We start from the raw sequence: 21,794 nt of genomic DNA on the forward strand, positions 1-21,794 counted from the left end.
TAATTAAATGAGACTCAAATTCACTTGGTGTTCTTTAGCTTGGTGTCCTTAGCTATTATCACTGGAAGAGTCTGCAGCAAACCTCAAGAGCCATATAAATCATTTATAGATGACCAAATGTTAGGGCAATATAGATGAGCTAGAATGGCTTACACATAAGTAAAATTGCATGTATCAGATACCCGAATCTAACAGAAAATGAAATTCATATAAATTTTAAAGAGAAAAGTTATCTCATTCAAGTTTTTCAGTAAACAGTGCGATATATATATATTCGTTTGTAAGAGGTATCAAGGATTCTTCAAATAGGCATGTAGGGTTGGGAAAGTTCGTTTGCCCAATATGTTTGTCTCAAATATGTTTGTCCAAGATCTTGGCCAGATATATTCGAGAAGTTGAACATGGACAAAGATAGGAATTCTCGCCCACTGCTAGCGCATACATTCTCTACTATCCAGGCTTAACAAAGTGGATCTCTTGTCAGACACGCTGTGTATAGCTACTGGGGCAAAGATTGCACACAGTCGTGTTAAAGATAAAAGATCCTGTACCTATCGAGGGTACAAGTGGAACTATATATAAGATCAAATATCCAGACTGTGGGGAATGTTGTGTTGTAGAGACAGAATGTAGATTTAAAGATTGTATGGGGAAACATACTAGCGCAATAAAGACCACAGATTATTGGAAATCTGCTGTGGCTGAACACTTTTGGGAGGAGAACCACCAAATTTCTCCAGACGATGCTGTCATTGTTGATTGTTCATATAGATATTGGAACTTGAAATGGGTCGAGAGCTTACGGATTTGTTCTTCAGAACATAATACCATCAATAGAGATAGAGGAGTCCATTCACCCCACTTTAAAACTGTAATTCTTGGATGGGATGAACGGTTCTGGCGGGCATGGTCCTAAGCCATTTCTGGTCTCCATACATGTGTAGAGGATAATTCCCATGCTCTTACAGTAGAACATGCCATGAGCCTTCTGATATTATCTAAGGATGTATCGTGACAGTAAAGTTCCACTGTTGATAAAGGAAGCAGTCATCTTTGAAAGCTATGGTATTGCTTTATTGTTTTTAATTTGTAATATTTCATCTATACTTTAATTTTTATGTATTTTAATTCCACCAATAATATTATTGCTTTTTACTCTACAGTTGTCAGTATATTTTATTTTTGCATCCCATTTTATCCTGTCTTATTTTTATTTTATTTCAATCTATTTCAATAAAGTTTTGGTCATATACAATTTGTGTATTCTATTGCAGTTATTATGAGTGAGGTGTCAAGGAACTACAGGTCTGAATTGAATAGGATACATATAATCATAGCCCTGGTTGCCTTGTTTCACTTAATTCTGTGGTAACATCTGCTATTAATTAAACTTTAGTCAGACAGATTCCAGATTATCTTTCCTGTTTCTCTATATAATATAATAATTTTTCATATATAAATGCAATAAATATAAAAATATAATAAAATATAATTATATATTATACTGTACTTTATTCATTATTAGGCTTTGCATACAAATGATTCATCATGCTGTCTTCTTTGTACCTCTTTCTTTATTTAGCTTTGAAATTTTTGAAAATGTTTCCCCTCCCAGGTTTGGGAGATAAGACAGAATTGGATATGGCACTGGCTGCAGTATAAATGAGTTGGCACGAAGCTAGCTAGCTTTATTAGTTCATTCATACTGTCAAATATCAAATAAACACAATGAGAAATACTTTGTGTTTATTGTACATATGATAGCTTTAGTAGAATTCTCATGACCTTACACATCCAGTAGCATATGTTTGATCCATGAAACTAATTTTTTGAGGGACCTCTGTCATTTTGTTACACAGAATCTACCTTATGTGCCCTGATTACACATCTGGTACTAACATAACCAGAAACAACAACAACAACAACAGAATAATACAGATTTTCTGTATTATTCCATTTCATTATTTTTGTTTATTTTTCTCTGTCTTTTTCTTCAGTAACTTTCTCTTTCTCTAACTTTCTTTAACTTTCTCTGAGTAACTTGGCACCTCCGTAGCCAGGTGGGCAGGAGCAGCAGTGCGTAGCACACACTTCTTGATTATAACCGGTGTTCGAGCCCATAACCACCAAATACGGAGGATGTGGAAAGGTCAGGGAATGACCACAACATATCCCTGGAGCAATATAGCCTTAGTTGCTAATGCTCCTAAAAACCAAATGACAACTCTGAGTAAATTTAAATCACATTGTGTTGGGTTTGGAGAGCTGGTGGATTGAGAGCACCACATCACCTTCTTCAGTATCTCATCCTGCTGATTCTTGCATATTCACTTATACTGGACATTCAGGAATTGGCAGTTTGCAAGTGAGAAGACACATTGTCTTGCTGAAGATAAACTCATGAAGTAGTCCTCGTGAAGTAGAGGCATAAACCAACTATTCAGATACATGAATAATGTTCCTATTGATTGTCTTTTCCATAAAAAAGAAAGGGGGCACAGATTTCCTGATGTGAAATGTCACAAAACATGCTTATTTTTAAGAGTTCCATTCATACTTGATTTGGTGAGGATTTTCAGTATCTCACATCTGATGTTGTAGCAATTGACTTTCTAGCTGAAGTGGAAAAGTTTCTTTGTCACTTCAAAGAAAACCATGCTGCCATTCCATCCCCTTCCACTTTCAGCTGAAATTCACAGAAAAAACTCATTGCCTTTGGGTTAAAAGTCATCTGTTGTTCACTTTTAACCTGCACTAACTGCAATTGATAAGCTTTAAAAAGTAAAAATAAAAATATCTGGAAATATGCTAAACGGTTGTTTGAGGCATGTTGAAAATCACAGCTACATCTGTAAGTGGACTCTCAGTGTCTTCACTGAATGACTTCCCTTACAAGTTGTGATGTTTCATCAGTGGTATGGTGGCGCCTCCGTAGCCAGGTGGGAAGGAGCAGCAGTGCGTAGCACACGCTTCTTGATTAGACTGGGGTTCGAGCCCATCACCACCAAATACGGAGGATGCGGGAATGTCAGGAAATGACCACCGCATATCCCGGAGCAATATGGCCTTAGTTGCTAATGCTCCTAAAAACCAAATAACAACAACAACAGTGGTATGGTGGCACTTTGGACTCACTCCCTTGAAAATGTGCCTTTGCTTTGGGAATGTTTACATCAATTGTAAATTGACTTACACTGCCGTAGGTCCTTCTGTGAATATATGAAATTCATGTTGCATGCTAATCAGTGAATTTATCTGGAAAATTGCAAACTGAATGGCACAAAATGCTTTTCCTGTAGGCGCCTCCGTAGCCAGGTGGGAAGGAGCAGTAGTGCATGGCACACGCTTCTTGATTAGACCAGGGTTCGAGCCCGTCACCACCAAATATGGAGGATGCGGAAAGGTCAGGGAATAACCACAACATATTCCCGGAGCAATATGGCCTTAGATGCTCCTAAAAAAAAAAAAAAAAAACTAAATAACTAAACTAAATAGCTTTTCCTGTGGAGATTTCAGTTTCTATTGTGTAGTATTTCAGAATTTACTGTCATAAGCATGGTTAATTTTTCACAAACACCTCGGATTATAGTTTTTCTACTCCAGTGTGTAATCTGTGTGTTTCTGCTTATGTAGGTGGAAAAAGTGATATTGTTATATAATTCTGAGTCTCAAGTGAACCTTGATATTATGTTATGAAAATTTTATTTAGTTCTCAAATACAGATGTTAATATTTTAAATATAATACTCTGTTTGTTGTCGCAAATTTAAAGTTCTCACTTTTTATTTTTATTTTATTTTTTATCTGAATATACAATATAGATGACAAGTTACGCTGCCAAGACTGTAATGATGAACTAGGTATGTTGAACTTATTTTTCATTAATTCCTTTTGGCATGATTTCTTCCTTAAATATCTCAGCTTAGGACAGCTTTGAATTAGTATAAGTATTGGTGGGGGGGGTGAATAACACCGGCATTATAAGCTATCCACATTATAAAACTTAACAACCATCATTATATTAGAGAAGTTCAGCACTTAAATCTGCAGTTATGATGCATGGCCATATTTTCTTTTAATAATATGTTTATTTCATTTATTTATTTTATAGTTAAGTTACTATACAGAACCAAAATTCATATTGAATTTTGTTGGCGAAGGCATATAAAGGCATATTGGCAAAGGTATATAAAGTAGCTTAATCATCAATAGATGCATGTTTAAAATAATATTAAATGAAGAAGTTACATGCATAATGAATAAGTACTTTATACTGTAATATGAAAGTATTATCATTATTTTATAACTATCATCAAATTATTTATAGGAAGTAAGTGCAGCAAATGTAAGCTCTGATATATGAAAAGAAATTCATTAACTCATAATGATTATTTATCTCCCATTTGTATTCTCTCGCCTCCCGTTTATACAAGCAAAGTACCTGTTTTCTGAAACTTGCTATACTGTGATAAAATATAAATTCAACTCTTTTACCATTAACATTTGATTGGCCCTTATAAACTGAGATCCATAAAAATCCTTACTGCATTTCAGCCACATTGGAGTAAAACACCATGTAATGCACATAACTTTTGTTTTCAAATTACAACATGCTCTAATAGATTTATAGCATGAGGGAGTTTGTTAGGTTTGGCTGATGCTGTATAGCTTAAATACAGCATCAGCCAAATAAAAGGGGGGATCCATTTCACCTCTCCATCCCCTCCAATAATTTGTCTAGTTCTTCCTTGAATTTATTCAAATTATCCATTTCCACAACAACAGAAGGAAGCTTGTTCCAGCATCAACCACTAGTTGGCTGAAGGCAAACTTCTGCACATCTATTCTGCAACTAACCTTACTCAATTTGAATTTATGCACCTCATGTGCATAGTCTGAACAAGAGGAAGAATCCCATCAGCATTGAGTTTGCTCAATCCATTCGAAGCCTTAAAAACTTCACTCAGATCACCTCACAGGTGCCTAGTCTCCACATGCTGCAATTTGCAAAACTGAAGCCTTCCTTGACAAGAGTTCCCCTTTGTTCCCCTCACCAATCTCATTGTCCTTCTCTGTACCCATTCTTTAAGTCATACAGCCTTCCTAAAATGAGGTCTTGAGATTTGAGTACTGTACAGTGTACAGTACTCAAGATGTGACCTGACTGTTGCCTTGTACAATGGCATAATTACCTCCTTATCCCTGCTAGCAAAATTCCTATGTCATTGGCAAAACCCCATGCGTTTCTTTGCACCCTTTCAAGAAGCTTAATTCCTTTTTTTCGGATGAAGTTTCTCTACTCTGACACAGTGTTCCAAATGTGGTCTTACAATTACCTTGTGCAGTGGGATTATGAACTCCCTATCTCTAAAGGATAATGTTCGATAAATCATCGCTAGATGATTCATTCAAAACGACCTTACATTTTGCTGCATTATAACATAACTGCCACTTTTCAACCCATACTTGAAGCCTGTTAAAGTCATCCTGAAGGAGCATTGCTCTACCAATCTTTGTTGTCTGCAAATTTTTACATCTCACCTTCTATCCCAAGGGGGAATTCCCTCCCAGGGGAAATTTTAGGGTTTTGGGGGGTTAATTGGGACCACAGATTGACAGACTGAAACCATTGGAATATTGATCTTTCTACAAACTACAATTCTACAGATTGTACGTAATCTACAGGACATCACACTTTATGGATGTCACATATTAAATTAAAAATAAAGATAAATATTTCACTTTTTTATCTTTTTGGAATGCACCTTTTGAGTCAGACAATCTTGGAAAGGAGGGAATGACATCAATCTTGGAAAGTGGGGGGGGGGGGGGGGGATGACATTCTGTCATATGGTGAAAAGGGTGGATGGGTCAAAAAAGGTTGAGAACCACTGTTCTATCCCATTATTGATGTCATTTATGAAAATCAAAAACGACAGTGGTCCAAGAACCGATCCTTGTATAAACTATTAGTATAAAGTTAGAAGTGGATCCCACTTCTGACTTTATATTAATTTGAAGAATACCCATTAATCACTGCCTTCTGCTCAGCAGCCACCTAGCAGTCCATCTTAGAACTTTTCCAGTAATCCCAACATGTTCCAGCTTATATGAACCTTCATGAAAGACTGAGTCAAATGCCTTGCTAAAATCCAAATAAACTATGTCAAAATTATTCCCTACATCCAGCTCATGAGTAACTGTCAAAATAGCAATAGCCCACTAAGTTAGTTGAACATGATTTTCCCTTAACCAAACCATGTTATGTGTCCTTCAGAATGCCATATCTATCTAAATGACCCTGGATTGCACTTTTTAATCATGTGTCTCTGAAATTTTCCCTACCACTGAAGTCGGAATTACCGGTTTATAGTTACCAACTTTGCTCTTAGAACTGCCTTTATATATCAGTGATACATTGGAACATTTTCAATCCAAAGGAATCTCTCCAGAGTCCAAAGACACCCTCATAATTAACTTCAGTGGTTTAATACACTCCATGATGGCCTCGCTCAAAATTACTGGGTATATGCCACAACATCAAAAGCCGTACTTCTCTTTATGCTTGAAAATTTTTCTAATAAACAGAGTGTAATTTTGAAATCACTAATTTCATATGACAAAGCCTCACTTGCATGGCCTCTTCTTAGCATGAAGGGCCTTTCTTCAGTAAAGACAGGTGCAAAGTACCTATTCAATTTATCCACAAAATCAGCTGGGTTGTCTGAGAATTTCCCGCATCCAGTGCATGATAGTCTGATGTGATTCACTTTTTCCTTCCTTGTATTCGCATATATGAAAAATTCCTTGTCCCCATTCTTTGCTCGCTTAGCCAGTCTTTCTTATATACAGCCCTGGCCTCTCTAACCTTATCTTTGATGCTGTTACAAATTAACTTGTAGCCGTTATAAGCTTCATTGCCCTGTAAATGTCTCATGCTATCTTTTTCTGCTCTATTTGGCAGGCCAGCTCCGCATTCATCCATTTTGGCACCCTCCTACTATGATATTTTCTTAATGGTATGTATGTATTCATGGCTCCTGTGATTTTTGCTTTAAAGCTTTCCATAATTCAAGTATATCCATCCTCACTCTGCAATCCACACAATTAATAGATGCCATATAGTGCCTTAAACTTCCAAAGTCCCCTCTTCTGAAATTAAAGCTGTGCCTTTACCTTCAACTACTGCAACATCTTTCTTCATCTTCCAACTGATGACTGTGTGATCACTTCGATGTTTTTGCACCATAAAAACCAAAAAATCAATCAGTCAATCAATCAATCAACCAACCAACCTGCCAGTGGTTCTTGTGTTTGGAGCCCTGTGATGTCATCTAATTCATGAGTAATGATGAGGTCAAGAATATTCTCACCCCTAGTATCTCTGACATGCTGGTACAAATAATAATCATCTAGTTTGTTTAGAAAAAATTTTCCCCAAGGTGAGTCTCCCTCCCACTTATTTTAATCAATCTGAGGCAGATTGAAGTTACCTATAATTCGTACTCGCTTGTTTGTCCATTCCATCTGCATGTAAAGACTCTCATCATACTCTTCCGGGCTGTTGATTACTCCCACTCTCGTTATACCTTTGCTTCCAAACTCACAGTACAGAGATTCTGTGCTGGCAGATATAACTTCATACTCAGTAAAAGCTCTTTTCGCACTCAGGGCTGCTATTGATAAGTATAACACCACTGCCCTTTCTATCTTCACTATCTTCCGTAATATATTATACATATCATAGTGTAACTTGGCATCCTCATTTTCCAGGTGTTAGCCCTATTATATCAATATTAATTGTCCTAACCATGAGTTCAAATACAGCCATTTTATTGACACTCCAGACATTACCATGGACACAGTTAAGACTAAGTATTTTTCTATAGTTTACTACCCTGACACACCCCTTGAAGTTATTTAGGCTTGTTTTCCTATCTTTCTCATCCCATGCATCTAAAACGTTGCTACCCTCAGAACATTCTCCCAACATCACCTGTTGTGGCAGCAGATAAGAATTTTTGAGGTGAGTGCAAGCATTACTTTGACCCATATCATCAGATAAACATGGCTCTATATTATCCTTCTACCCACCCACAATTAGCAGTTTCCCTGAACCCTTAAGGTATCCTCAATGATATTGGCAAAAAATCCTTGCACCACCTTTGTTCAAATGAATACACTATCTCTACAAAATAGATTCCTTCTACTTTCAAGTATGGACCACACTGATAAAAATTTCTCCTCATAGAGCCTTGCAGATTCTAGGGGAAGACAGTCCAATGGCACAACAGATTATAACCCAGCTGCAAAAACAAGTCCACAATATGAGAAATGCTAAATGGTGTCTAGCAGTCCAACACTTAATAAAAATTCAAGGTAAAAGCCCGGACAGCAGGATCCATAGACACAGATCAATGCAAATGCATCATGTCTACATGCAGAAAACCAACCAGAGTTATTATTTAACTTTTGAAAATTTCACCAAAAATGAAGCATCCAATGGAGTAATGAATTTTAACCTTCTCTGGCGTACACACACACACACACACACACACACACACACACACACACACATATATATATATATATATATATATTAAATAATGTTGAAATAGTTGGAAAAGAATATTTCATAATAAAAATAAAAAGGATGGGGCAGCAAAAAGCATATTCCTCTACATGATGCTTGAAATATAATCATATAAATTAGAATAAGGTTTAAAATAAAAAAATAAAATAATGCCAGCAGTACGGCAAGACAAGAGCGAAAAAACAAAATTAAACCTAAATTCAAATCAAGATAAGAGGGAAGGGAAGGGTAAAAAGAGTAAAAATATATTGCAGCAGAAACTCTAAATTAATTTAGAAAATCTAAATGTACGAATAATAATTCTTTGAAATTTAAAAGCCAATTAAATAGAAGTTTAACGGTGCCCCCTCTGATGGGCACCAGGTCCAAATTTATGTGAAATATCACCAAACAGAGATTTAAACCACTACAATAAAACAAAACAAAAATAGACAAAAATAGACTGACCATTATGCCCCATCTCGACAGAGGACCACAAGGCCAATAATGGTCAGGGAATCGCTGCATTTCGAACGCTAAACAAATCGCCGCAAAGGAGAATCGATCGTAAGATCAGTCCGCCACACCGATCCCCAGATCGAACCGCCAATGCAGGGAATTGAACAGCGGTGGTCCTGATGCAGCGAAAATCAAAACTAGAACAGACATGAGCACTCCAGTGCAAAGCCACGCTACTGACAAAAGTAAACTTAACCCGTTTATATAAACGAATAATAAACGAAAGTTTATATAAAAAATAACACTGCGCCTGTACTGCCATCTATAGTTTATTATTTGTTTATATAAACGCATTTACTTTGCACTGGAGTGCTCATGTCTGTTCTATTTTTGATTTTCGCTGCATCAGGACCACCGCTGTTCAATTCCTTGCATTGGCGGTTTGATCTGGGGATCGGTGTGGCGGACTGATCTTACGATCGATTCTCTTTTGCGGCGATTTGTTTAGCGTTCGAAATGCAGCGATTCCCTGACCATTATTGGCCTTGTGGTCCTCTGTTGAGATGGGGCATAATGGTTAGTCTATTTTTGTCTATTTTTGTTTTGTTTTATTGTAGTGATTTAAATCTCTGTTTGGTGATATTTCGCATAAATTTGGACCTGGTGCCCGTCAGAGGGGGGTACCGTTAAATTTCTATTTAATTGGCTTTTAAATTTCAAAGAATTATTATTCGTACATTTAGATTTTCTAAATTAATTTAGAGTTTCTGCTGCAATATATTTTTACTCTTTTTACCCTTCTCTTCCCTCTTATCTTGATTTGAATTTAGGTTTAATTTTGTTTTTTCACTCTTGTCTTGCCGTTGTACTGGCATTATTTTATTTTTATTTTAAACCTTATTCTAATTTATATGATTTTATATATATATATATATATATATGTTTGTGGGCCCTGAGGTGTAATTTTTTTAAGGTTGTTTCAAATAATGCTTCAAATTTCGTTACAAATCTTTCACCAAGTGCTGCCATCTCTTATCTGTGCATAAAACATTTCATCAAGAGGTTAGGCTATTTGAATACTACAAGTGCATACTGTTAAAAGGGGGTTTAAAATACTTTTATTTCACATTTTAAGTTTTCTGATTTTAAATGTCTAGTGACTTTAATGAGGAATACGCAATGTAAATTTTCCAAAATTTACTTATATCCATAAAAAATTTATATACATAGTAGCTTTATTATATTCGTTCAAACATGCAGTGAAACGCCCTTCTTATATAAGTATTAAGTTTTACAAAGTTTTGTATGTTTTTCAGATAACTACGAATGCTCAGACTGCCAGTTAGCATTAGAAGAATTGGAAAATATTGATGATGACACCGATAGACATGGAATTAAATTTTTTAAAACAACTGATCTTGAAGTAGCCAAACTTTTTGGAGTTTATACTTATCCATCCCTTGTTTATTTTGAGAATCGAGTTCCAAGCATATATGAAGGTAAAAAAACAGAATAATTAATTGCAAAAGTAATACTTTTTTTTTCTATTTCTTATTAGAAACTGGTAATAATTATCAAAAAACTGGTTGTAGAAGTATAGTGGAAGAGCCCATCGGTATCAAGGTGGTATCATTTTTGCTAAGTAACTACTTTTATATATGGCAGCTAAAGGTGCTATCAGTAGCATATTACAAAGTATTATTGTACTCAGAGTTTAAATTAGTTTTGCTTGTTGGATGCATATTCTATTAGATTAATTTTAAAATGTAGTCTTCCGGATCCATTGGATTACTCCAGTGAGCATTGAAGATAACATATTTCTTCACATAACTCAGTTATATATATATATATATAGGGGGCAGCACCAATTCCTGGAGGACTCCACTAATAACATTAGTCCATGAAGAACAGTGGCTACTAATAACTATTCTCCATCAACTGCCATTCAACCATTTATTAATAGCACTAACTTTCCACATTTCCACACTTCTCCAATTTGTACATAAGTCTTTCATGTGGAACAGTATCAAAAATATACTGTTCTGATATATTTATCTAAGTATATCAGAACAGTATGCTTATATTTTAGTAAAGTTTAAGATATGATATCAGAATTGATTTTTACATCCAGTTCCTTTGTGACTAGTGTATAGAAACTAATCAGATTGGTCAAACACAGAAGTAAAACCTGCAGGTCTGTAATTTCACTTTGCCATTTGATCAACCTTTGTGAATAAGAGAAATATTTTCCCATTTCAGTTGATTAGGCAAATTTTAAATTTAGAAATTGTAAAATGTAAATGGTAATACTTGGGCCAATTTTTAACATCAAATTTAAAAAATTATTATTATTTATTTATTTTTTAAATTTGATGTGAAACCCAAATATTACAAAAAAAAAAAAAAGGTCCAGATGAAAACAAATAACTGAAACATAAAAGTATAGGCCCCCCTTTTAATTGAAATGCCCTGTATGCATGTGTGTGCATATATATTAAATCCCTTTATCAACTAACATAAAATTTACAAACAGAAACACTTCTCGAGACAATGCCTTCAAACAGACAAGTTAGCAAGTTTTGCAGATATAAACTAAAGTTCAATTTTCAATTGCACCACCCACTCAGTCCAGTCACATATGTGTCAGTATTACATTTAAAAATCCTTTAAGTAATCTGATAAAGCATACCCTAACATTTAGTTGTCTTCAAAGATAGATGTCAGTCACTCCTGAATAGATCACAAACACAAGAAATTGATCAGTGGATTGTGAAATCGAATAGTGGCCAGGTTAGGATCAGCTTTGACAGACAAACAGCCTTTCTCATACCTTTCAAACTACTGAAAAGTCTTTAAACAACACAAGCATCTTCTCCGAAAGTTTGTGAGGCCGACCGGGCTAGCCGAGTGGGTAAAGTACCTACCCGGCAACCCAAAGGTCGCGGGTTCGATTCCCGCCTCGGGCTTGGATCAAAGTACTGCAAAAACCTTGGGAGGTGCAATATGGCCACAGAAGCCGATGCGCCAACAACTACCAAATCAAAAAAAAAAAAAAACCGAAAGTTTGTTTTTAACATTTTGTGAATTTCTTAAGGATTTTTCTCTAATTTTAAACAAAATCTGATGCAAATTCGCTTCTTTTAAAATGAAACAAAATATGGAAAATACCTTCTATTCAACATGTTCTAATTCAGAATGACTGCATATAAATGAGTGATTCATGTTTTACTCTGTCTAGATGAGCCACTGAACATACAATTGTAGCAAGTCACAATTTGGCTGTGACACTGCAATTTCAAGATATAAAGTCAGTCCCCAAACTTTTGGATCACACCTCACACATAATTGTATATAATCATCAACACTTACCATGCTTGATTATACACTGTTGTGTAAATTTAAATTTGAAGTGGAAAAAAAACTATACATACCTGTAATAAACAGTAGTTTTTTTCATTATGTATATTTGTTTTACTCCTTGCATAAATATAAGAGTTTGATTTTGTGACATTTTTTCCCCTTGATGCAGTATCCTCTTAGCCACTTGAATCACCATGTGTAATGTATGTGATTGTTTTAGGGATAAATCTAAAAGTAGCATTTGGCTTGATACAAAGATAATAACAGATTTGGTATAGTCCATGACAATATTTGCTGAATTCTCTCTCTAGTGTCTTAATTTTTTTTTTCTAGTTATTATACTTTCTTTCTTTAAGGAAAGGAAAATTTGTGAAAAATGGCTCTTCCTGGCCAAACTCGTATACGCAGAAGCCTGTCTTTTCAAAGGACTGAACTTTGTTTACCACCCCAGTTCTTGAATCCCTGATCCTTATTATAATCATTCTCTGGCAGAAAAATATGAATTCCTCATAAGGATTTTTCTGACAAAATAGAGAAACTAGGAGATAAAGGTCACTGGACAGACAAGTACACTGTTGCTATTGTTTATTCATCCTCATAAGGATGTCTCTGGTGAAGTAGAGAGACTAAGAGATATACGTCATTGGACAGATAATAGCTTTTTATTTAAGAATGCAAAAAGAGGAAATCCACACAGATCATAGCCAGTATGTGAGTTTCATATGATATATGTGAAAATGACATCCAGGTACAGACATTCGATATGTGCACCATTTGTAGCATGGATTACATGCTACAAATGGTGATATCAAGGGATACTGAGATCACTACTGATGTGATGTACTCTTTCAGTTGAACAATGCCTTATGTCCTTTGTTAGGTAAACTTTGCCTTTCACATAACCCCACAGAAAAAATCAAGCCATGTTAGGTCAGGTGATCTCGGTGGCAAGGAATGGATCCATCTCTACCCATCCAGTGGTCTGGCACCCAAGCACCAAGGAAAGTGGACGTGAAGACACCAGTGAGGAGGAGTTCCTTGCTAGAATATGAGGACAGGCTGGCAGTCCTCCTCTAATTGTGGTAATGTAAACAGCTAAATCATTAGGAATAGCAGAGGCATGTGATGCAAGAAAGCAAGCGTATACAGCATCGCAAAAAAAAAAAAACCTTCCCATTTCACCTACCCATTTGCTCTAAATGTCTGTCTAGTTCTGCCTTGAATTTATTTAAGCTGTCAACTTCTACTACAGATGGAAGTTTGTTCCAACAATCAACCACCCGCTGGCTAAAAGCAAACTTCCGCACATCTAGGCCCCGAGTGCCAAGCGATTTTCTTCCTGTGATTATAGAGTGCTCTCCAAAGTGATATAGTTTTGTTTCTTTTCTAGTGTGCTTATTCTTTTGTTTACTCAAAGTGATTCTGCACTTTAGAGGTCAAAAGTAAGGACCAAGAAAGGAAATCCACCTTTCTTTTCTTAGTCTTTATATTTATTACTAACCAACTCTACTAATTTAAACAACCACTTGGTCACTGGGGGCACCATTCCATCCTCCACATGGTGGGGCCAGGATAACCTAGGAGATAAACCAACCCTCAGGGCTAAAAGGAGCAGAGATGGAAACAAATGAATTTCCATGTTTAGAGCCAAAGAGCTCTCAACCAAATGACAATCACAACACTGACCATGACTTTTCTCTTTTTTGACGAGAATGAAGAAAGACACTGGCAGACAGGAATTACTAGCGTTCTTGATAATACATTCTTTGTCAACACAACCTGTGGGCAAGTTCTCCCCTTCATCATTCAGAGATGCCTCAAACATGTCACAGGTTCACCAAAAATGGTGAAATGCCTCCAATCTGGAGATTTATTAATAGAGACCACCAATCCGCAACACTCTGAACTATTATTACATCTGACATCCTTGAGTAGAATCCCAGTTCAAATCACACCACATACCACCCTCATTTCTTCAAAGGGAGTGATCACTGAATGAGATTTATTGAATGTTCCTGAAGATGAAATAGTCCAGGAATTTAAAGATCAAAAAGTTAACCAGGCAAAAAGGATCATGATCTAACAAGATGGCAGTTTATTCCCTACCCAGAGTATAATTTTAACTTTCAGTTCTCCAGACCTGCCAGCTTCAGTTAAGGCAGCATATTTAAACTATCATGTTCAGCCATATATCCCGAACCCCCCCCCCCCCCCAAGATGTTTTAAATGCCAGAAATTTGGTCATTCCCAGACAGCATGCTGTGGAGACGCAACATGTGCAAACTGTGGGTGTAAAACTCATACACAAACAGAATGTAAGGCACCAACTCCACAATGTCCTAATTGCAAGTGCAACCATCCAGCATACTGCAAAGACTGTGACCTTTGGAAGTTGGGGGAAAAATACAAAAGTATAAAATTGAAAATAAAGTTTCCTACCAAGAGACAAGAAAACAAGTAAAATTAAGATGCACTTATGCTTCTGCTACTTACAGTAACCAATCAGTAGCATGTCAGATAGAAGTGTCCATCCATCCATCCAGACACACGGATCTCTGACTGGGCTCGATCAGTCCTTTTGGTGTAGGTCAAGGCAATAATAAACCACTGACAGTTCCATCCCAGATATTTCCCCATTGTCAAGCAGTGGAGAATTTGCAAAAATCAGATCCGGTTGAGGTGACAATCTCACCTATCAAGCATGGACACAGATAATACCACTAAATCAGAAGATCTGCTTGAAATACATGCAGATGATGATATGGAAGAAAGCAATGACTCAGGATGCCCAAATTTTTTTTTTTTTTTTTTTGGTAGTTGTTTCGCGCATAGGCTTCTGTGGCCACAATGCACCTCCCAAGGTTTTTGCAGTACTTTGATCCACACCCGAGGCGGGAATCGAACTCGCAACCTTAAATTTTTCAATAAAAGAAAAATTAAAACTCGGCAGATAAAAACAAAAGCAACTGACAAAAAGCAGAAAGATTCATCTTCCGCTCATAAAACCAAATAATGGAACAAATCATACAATTGAATTACAGAGGTTTTTGCAGCAATATTGATGATATCTATGAATTAATTCTCTATTATCTATGAAGTTATTGCTTGATTGTGGTCTCAGTATTTCAGACTTCATTGCTTCTTACACTTTTTGCTGCCTAGCACACACTTTTCCATTGGTTCTTTCATCACATTATAGAGTTTTGCATCTTTTGGTTCCTCTTTGCTACAGATTCTAATATTATTTTGTCAGTTTATAATTTAATAATTATAATAACAGCTTTTACTAAGTGCAGTTTTAAGGTAAATATTAAACACTTTATCCTCGCTAGAGTTGCTGTTTGTAGGTATTTATATTTTTCTGTGCATTTTTCATGGCTCTAAGTAGTACTGTTTTGCTAGTCAAGCATGCGTTTGCTTACAAGATTCCATTGTGTTAAGGATTATGGTCACTCAATCAAGCCCATTGCAGGGTTGAAAGGTCAGTTGAAGCACTGTTTTTCTCTTAGTTTCTCTGAGTAGATGGTGCATCACTGGTCAAATTTCCTATTTTAATTCTTTTCAGATATTTCCATTTTCTTTTATATATACAGTGGTGGACAAAAAACTGCATCACCTTAAAAAAAGTAACATTTGTAGCGAAACGTATTAAATATTGTTTGATTACAGTCATTTTGTTTGTCGCAAAGCAAAGGTATTGCATCAGATAACACTTTTGCCGCATCAGACAGTAATTGTAAGGTATTGCATCAGCCGTTTCTGTAAATACAGTGTTGGAAGGATATATATACACTCACTAGTATCCTGTTTTGCAAAGGGTGTAAGCATGGCTCCATATGTTCAGTTGACACCAAGAAAAAAAGTGTAGCTGTTGCTCTGTCCCAAGAAGGGCTTTCTACACATGCTATCGCTGATAAAATAAGCTGCCACCAGTCAACAGTATCCTGGGTGCTGAAATTAAAGTGTGAAACTGGTGATGTGAAGAGAAGACCTGGATCAGACCGTAAGAGAGTGACTACACCTTCCCGAGATCAATATTTGAAACTGCTATACCTTCGTAATCGCCATGCTCCAGATCTAAAACTGACTTTGAGATGGCCTTGTTGTTGTTATTATTATTATTTGGTTTTTAGGAGCATTAGCAACTAAGGCCATATTGCCATCGCCATATTTTCTGATGAATTAAAATTCAACCTGCATGGCTCAGATGGGAAGCAATATGTGAAAAGACGAAAATTGGAAACATACCATCCTGACTGCATAGCACTGACTGTAAAGTTCCCCGCCGGTCAAATAGTCTGGGGATGCATAACAAGCAAAGGGGTGGGGCAAATTAAGTTTATTAATGGAACAGTGAATGCACTGCTATCTTAGAGGAGTGCCTGAAACCTGGGCGCCTCGGTAACCAGGTGGGCAGGAGCGGCAGTGTGTAGCACACACTTCTTGATTAGACCGGGGTTCGAATCCGGGACCACCAAATACGGAGGATGCGGAAAGGTCAGGGAATGACCACCGCATATCCTCGGAGCAATATGGCCTTAGTTGCTAATGCTCCTAAAAACCAAATAACAAACAAACAAACAGCCTGAAACCTACACTGCTATCTTGGAGGCATGCCTGAAACCTGTTATTAGGGATCACCACACAGACCTTCAAAACTGCATTTTTCAACAGGACTCAGCACCTTACCACACAGCAAAATTGGTAAGTTTTATGCTATTTAGATTTAATGATGAGTTTGTCTTCTTGTCTCACAAGGCTTAAAACATACTTACCAATGTTTTCCCTCATTTTTTCCCTTAAGGTGCAGTCATACCTCAGAAAAGCTGGCATTACAGTGTCGGACTGACCTAACAACAGTCCAGATTTGAACTCTATTGAAAATTGCTGGTACATAATGTCATCTAAAATTGCTCAGAAGAAGCCAACATGTAATATTCAGCTGCAGGAGAGCATTGTAAGGTTGTGATACCATGAAATTGGGCAACTGTATATTCAAGAAGTTGATTAAATCTATGCCAGCTCATTGCAAGGCTGTAACTGCAGCTCAAGGAGTAACAACAAATTATCTTGGACTTATTTTGCTGATATACAGTACATAATACTATTACGTTAACTTGTCATTTCAGTTTGTACACCTAAATGCAATAAAATGTATGTTTGGTTGTCATGATTGCCATTTGCATGAATTCTCACATTTCCATTAATTACACATTTTACCCTTTGGGAAGATATTTATGGCAATTAAGTATATCAGGTGGAGTCTTTTTATTGGATTTAATTTACAGAGATATATATATATCCCATCTAACAAATGCATTTCGAACATTTCTGCAACCCACAATGCAGCGCAAAACACATTATTTACAAAATTCACAAGTGATGCAGTTTTTTTTGTCTGCCACTGTGTATACAGTGAAACTTCTCCTAATGGACACCTCTCTTTAACGGACATCTCTCTACAACGGACATTTTCAAATTCCCCAACTCTCCTCTATTGGTTTTAACGTGTTTTCAGCTTCTGTCTAGCGGACATTCTCTCTAAAAGATGCGGACAGGCAATCTGCAGTTTCGTTTAGATTAGCACTTAATTTGATCTCCCAATAACGGACAGCGGGCGAGCTCACAGCCCCTTTTCTAGGAACTTTTCTTCCACGTATTGCCTCAATCGTGTGTTTATTTTCTATTTCCGATTTCTCTGAATTTTATCAAGGTTTACATCGCGGTTCTAAACCCTTTTTCAACAATTTTAAGGCACGTGTAAAAATTCTGATGAATTCGGTGTGTGCAGGGGGGATTTTGTCGGCCTTTCGTCTTTTGAGTTTCAGTTTTGTTCAGTGTCGTGTGAAGTGCACAATGTCTTCTCGTAAACATTTAACTTTAAAAGATAAAGTCGAACTCATTAATGCATATGATCGGCAAACTGCAAAATTCAAAATTGGGAAGATGCAGGTAAGCGACATCCTAAAGAAAAAAAATGAAATGCTCAAACAATTTTGGCAACACGTAAATGATCAGGTTCAAAAATCATTCCTGAAAACTGTTGGACTTCAAATTGACAATGTTACGTATGAGTGGTTTTATCGCGCACGGGCTAAAAAAATTCCCATTAATGGGCCTATTATTAGGGAAAAGGCTTTGGAGGTTGCAAAATCTATGGGAGTAAAGTAAATGAGTTCAAAGCTTCTGTGGGATGGCTAGACAAGTTCAAAACTCGGCATAAAATTTCTTGGAAAACCGTAAGTGGTGAAGGTGGACTGTTGATACTGGGGTTGTAACAGAGTGGACTGTCAAATTGGAAGATTTATGTCGTGATTTTGAAGCTAAGGATATTTACAACTGTGACGAAACAGGGTTGTTTTTTAAAGCTCTTCCTGAAAAAAACAATGAGTCTAAACAACGAAAAGTGCCAGGGCGGAAAAATTTCTAAGGAAAGCTTGACTGTACTATTGTGTACAAATATGCTGGGAGACTTTGAACAACCTCTTATTATAGGAAAACCACAAAATCCTCGTTGTTTCAAGGGCATAAAGTTAAATCTTTTGAATGTTGACTGGAAGTCTAATAAAAAAGCGTGGATGACACGAGATATCATGAGCGAATGGATAAGTCACTTTAACCAAAAGATGATTCGTCAAAACAGAAAAATTATTCTTTTCATGGATAATGCTGCATCTCACCGGCACATTGAATTGTCCAACATTCAAATCATTTTTCTGCCACCAAACACATCTGCAGAGTGTCAGCCCTTGGATCAAAGGATAATAAAAAATTTTAAACTTCACTACAGAAAATGTGTTTTAAGACGTCTCATTGCAAATATGAATGATGTAACATGTGCGAGTGACCTTGCAAAGAAACTCAGCATCCTAGATGCGATTCAGTGGATTTCCTCTTCAGTAAACGCAATTAGAAAACAAACTGTCGTGAACTGGTTATTACTCTGGTTATTATATTCTTGAAAGTAAGAGTTAAATGCATCATGCTGTTTCAAAAGGAAGTTGAACAAATATAACTAGATAGATCCCATCCACCTCAGGTGCCTTTCTTATGTTTAACTTCAAAAATTTCTCCTCCACTTTGCTCTCAGTTATTACAAAATCATGAAGCACGCCGCTAAAATTTGATAACTTTCTGGCATTTTCAATCCTTAATAACTCCTCATGTGTGAATGTAGATGCAAAATACTCATTCGGTTTGTTTGCTATCTGAGCAGGATCATCAACAGTTGAACCATCGATATGAAGTGGACCGATCTGATTCATCACCTTGCTTTTAGAGTTTACATAAGTAAAGAAATCTTTGCTGTTTTTCTTAGCATCCTTTGCCAAACATTTCTCGTAATCTGCCTTTGCCTGCTTAACCTTTTTTTTTTTGACTTGACTACAGACCAGCTGATATCTACCATACCTTCACTGTCACCTGTTAATTTATATGTATCCCATGTATTTTTCTTCTCTGCCACGAGTCTCATTAATTCATTTGACATCCATTTAGGCCTAAACCTTGGAACAGTATTTCTTAATAGGTATGAAACGATTAGTAGCTTCTGTGATTAATTCCTTTAATGCTTCCCACTTAGAATTTGCTGCTGATCCCACTGTACAGAATTTAAAAACTGTCTGAGACCACTGTAGTCACCTTTACGGAAGCAAAAACCCTTTCCTTTACCCCGATAGTAATTATATCTATAAGTAAATCCCACATAAGTACACTGTGATCACTGCCACCTAGTGGTTCTTTTATCTACAGATTCTTAATACATGAATGATCACTGCTGATAACCAGATCAAGAGTATTACCCTCTCTGTTTGCCTCTCTAACATGCTGCTGCAGAAAACAATCGTCCAATAAATCCACAAAAGTCTTACTAGTGTACGAGTGACCAATCCACAAGTTCCAGTCAATATCTGCGAAGTTAAAATCCCCCATTATGCTCATTTATTAAAATTATGTATCATGTATAAAATGTTTGAATAGTTTATTTCTTGACAAAAACATCTGTTTTAGATGTATAAGAATACTCCCCCCCCCCCCGTCGCCTTAATTATTTCATAGCTAACTATGAAAAGCTGGAATTAAATACGGACATATTTTGGCCTTCAGATAACCATGTCACAAGAACTGTAATAAAATCAGCTTACTGATCCACTTTTTTTTTTCAATCTCCCCCTTTCTTTCCACACGAGAAGAGAGCTCCACTAGTTTTTGCTGCCTTCTGGGCTAAGTGGTTCAAGGCGAACAACATAGGTGCCTCCGTAGCCAGGTGGAAAGGAGCAACAGTGTGTAGCACACACTTCTTGATTAGACTGGGGTTCGAGCCCCGTCACCACCAAATACAGAGGATGTGGAAATGTCAGGGAATGACCACCGCATATCCCGGAGCAATATGGCCTTAGTTGCTAATGCTCCTAAAAACCAAATAACAAACAACAACAAACGAACAACATAACCCAGTGTTACACTACAGTACATTTATACTACTTCACTGATTGGCCTTTATCAGTATATACACAGCAGGGCTGCACAAAAAATAAATAAATTTAAAAAATACTACAGACATTGTACAAAAATAAACAAATCAGCACATACCTGATTCACTTTATACTCAAAACATAGAGTGGCCCGTTATAAGAAACCCTGAACTTACGAGACATCCCTGTACCTCTTCAACTTTGCCTAATCAATCATAAAAAATTCACACTCTTCAGTTTCCTAAATATGGACTTAGAAACAAAATTAGTGACTTTAAAAAATGTCATTAGCCAAAGTTTAGAATAAGAAATCATTAGAACACCTACTACTATCAACACAGAATACACAGAATGATAGACTTAAAATATAAGATTGAACAAGCTGAAGTATGCTTTAAAATAGAATAACAGACTTGTAGAGAACTCTCACCCTATCTGTCTTCTACTAAGTAAAATTTCTTGCCATTAATATGAAGTAGAAAGTGAATAATTAATATGAAATAGTAAGTACCCAGCTCTCTGCTTTAAAGGATGATTTTTTATTCATCTCATATAGGGCGATTTTTTATTCATCATACCATTTTATTTATCTGAAGAACATATATTTATATGTTCTTCTGAAGAGTATATTGTTTAGAAATATAAATTAATACTTAAACTATATTGCAAAGTGTTGGAAAATTCATGCTTTAACATGCTGCAGTGTTCTTTCCAACACAGAAAAAAAAATTTTCAATCTTTGATTACTTCATTCAGTGCAGGAATATTTGCAGATTCTTCTGACACTTCATTTTTGAGAAAACCTAAATTGGGTTTAAATCAGGTAACGTTGGTGGTTCACCAGGCCTTTGTTCATACACCTCAGAATAGCAGTCATAAACCACCCTACTGTAAGAAATTTAATGCAGAATCTCCTGGACAACTCTGGAG

General features: G+C 36.4%; 1 protein-coding gene across 1 annotated transcript in view; it reads left to right on the top strand.

Annotated features, from left to right (window-relative positions):
* Window positions 1-21,794, top strand: part of LOC150081560 (uncharacterized) — a 710,435-nt gene that overhangs the window by 599,178 nt on the left and 89,463 nt on the right. The window contains exons 28-29 of the mRNA XM_090380128.1: window positions 3,821-3,859; window positions 10,347-10,529. Coding sequence (XP_090236254.1) covers window positions 3,821-3,859; window positions 10,347-10,529 — 222 coding nt within the window. The remainder of the gene's footprint in view (window positions 1-3,820; window positions 3,860-10,346; window positions 10,530-21,794) is intronic.

The sequence above is a fragment of the Mastigoproctus giganteus genome, chromosome 8, assembly GCF_048544385.1.
Source record: "Mastigoproctus giganteus isolate SK-2022 chromosome 8, ASM4854438v1, whole genome shotgun sequence".
NCBI classification, from domain to species: Eukaryota; Metazoa; Arthropoda; class Arachnida; order Uropygi; family Thelyphonidae; genus Mastigoproctus; species Mastigoproctus giganteus.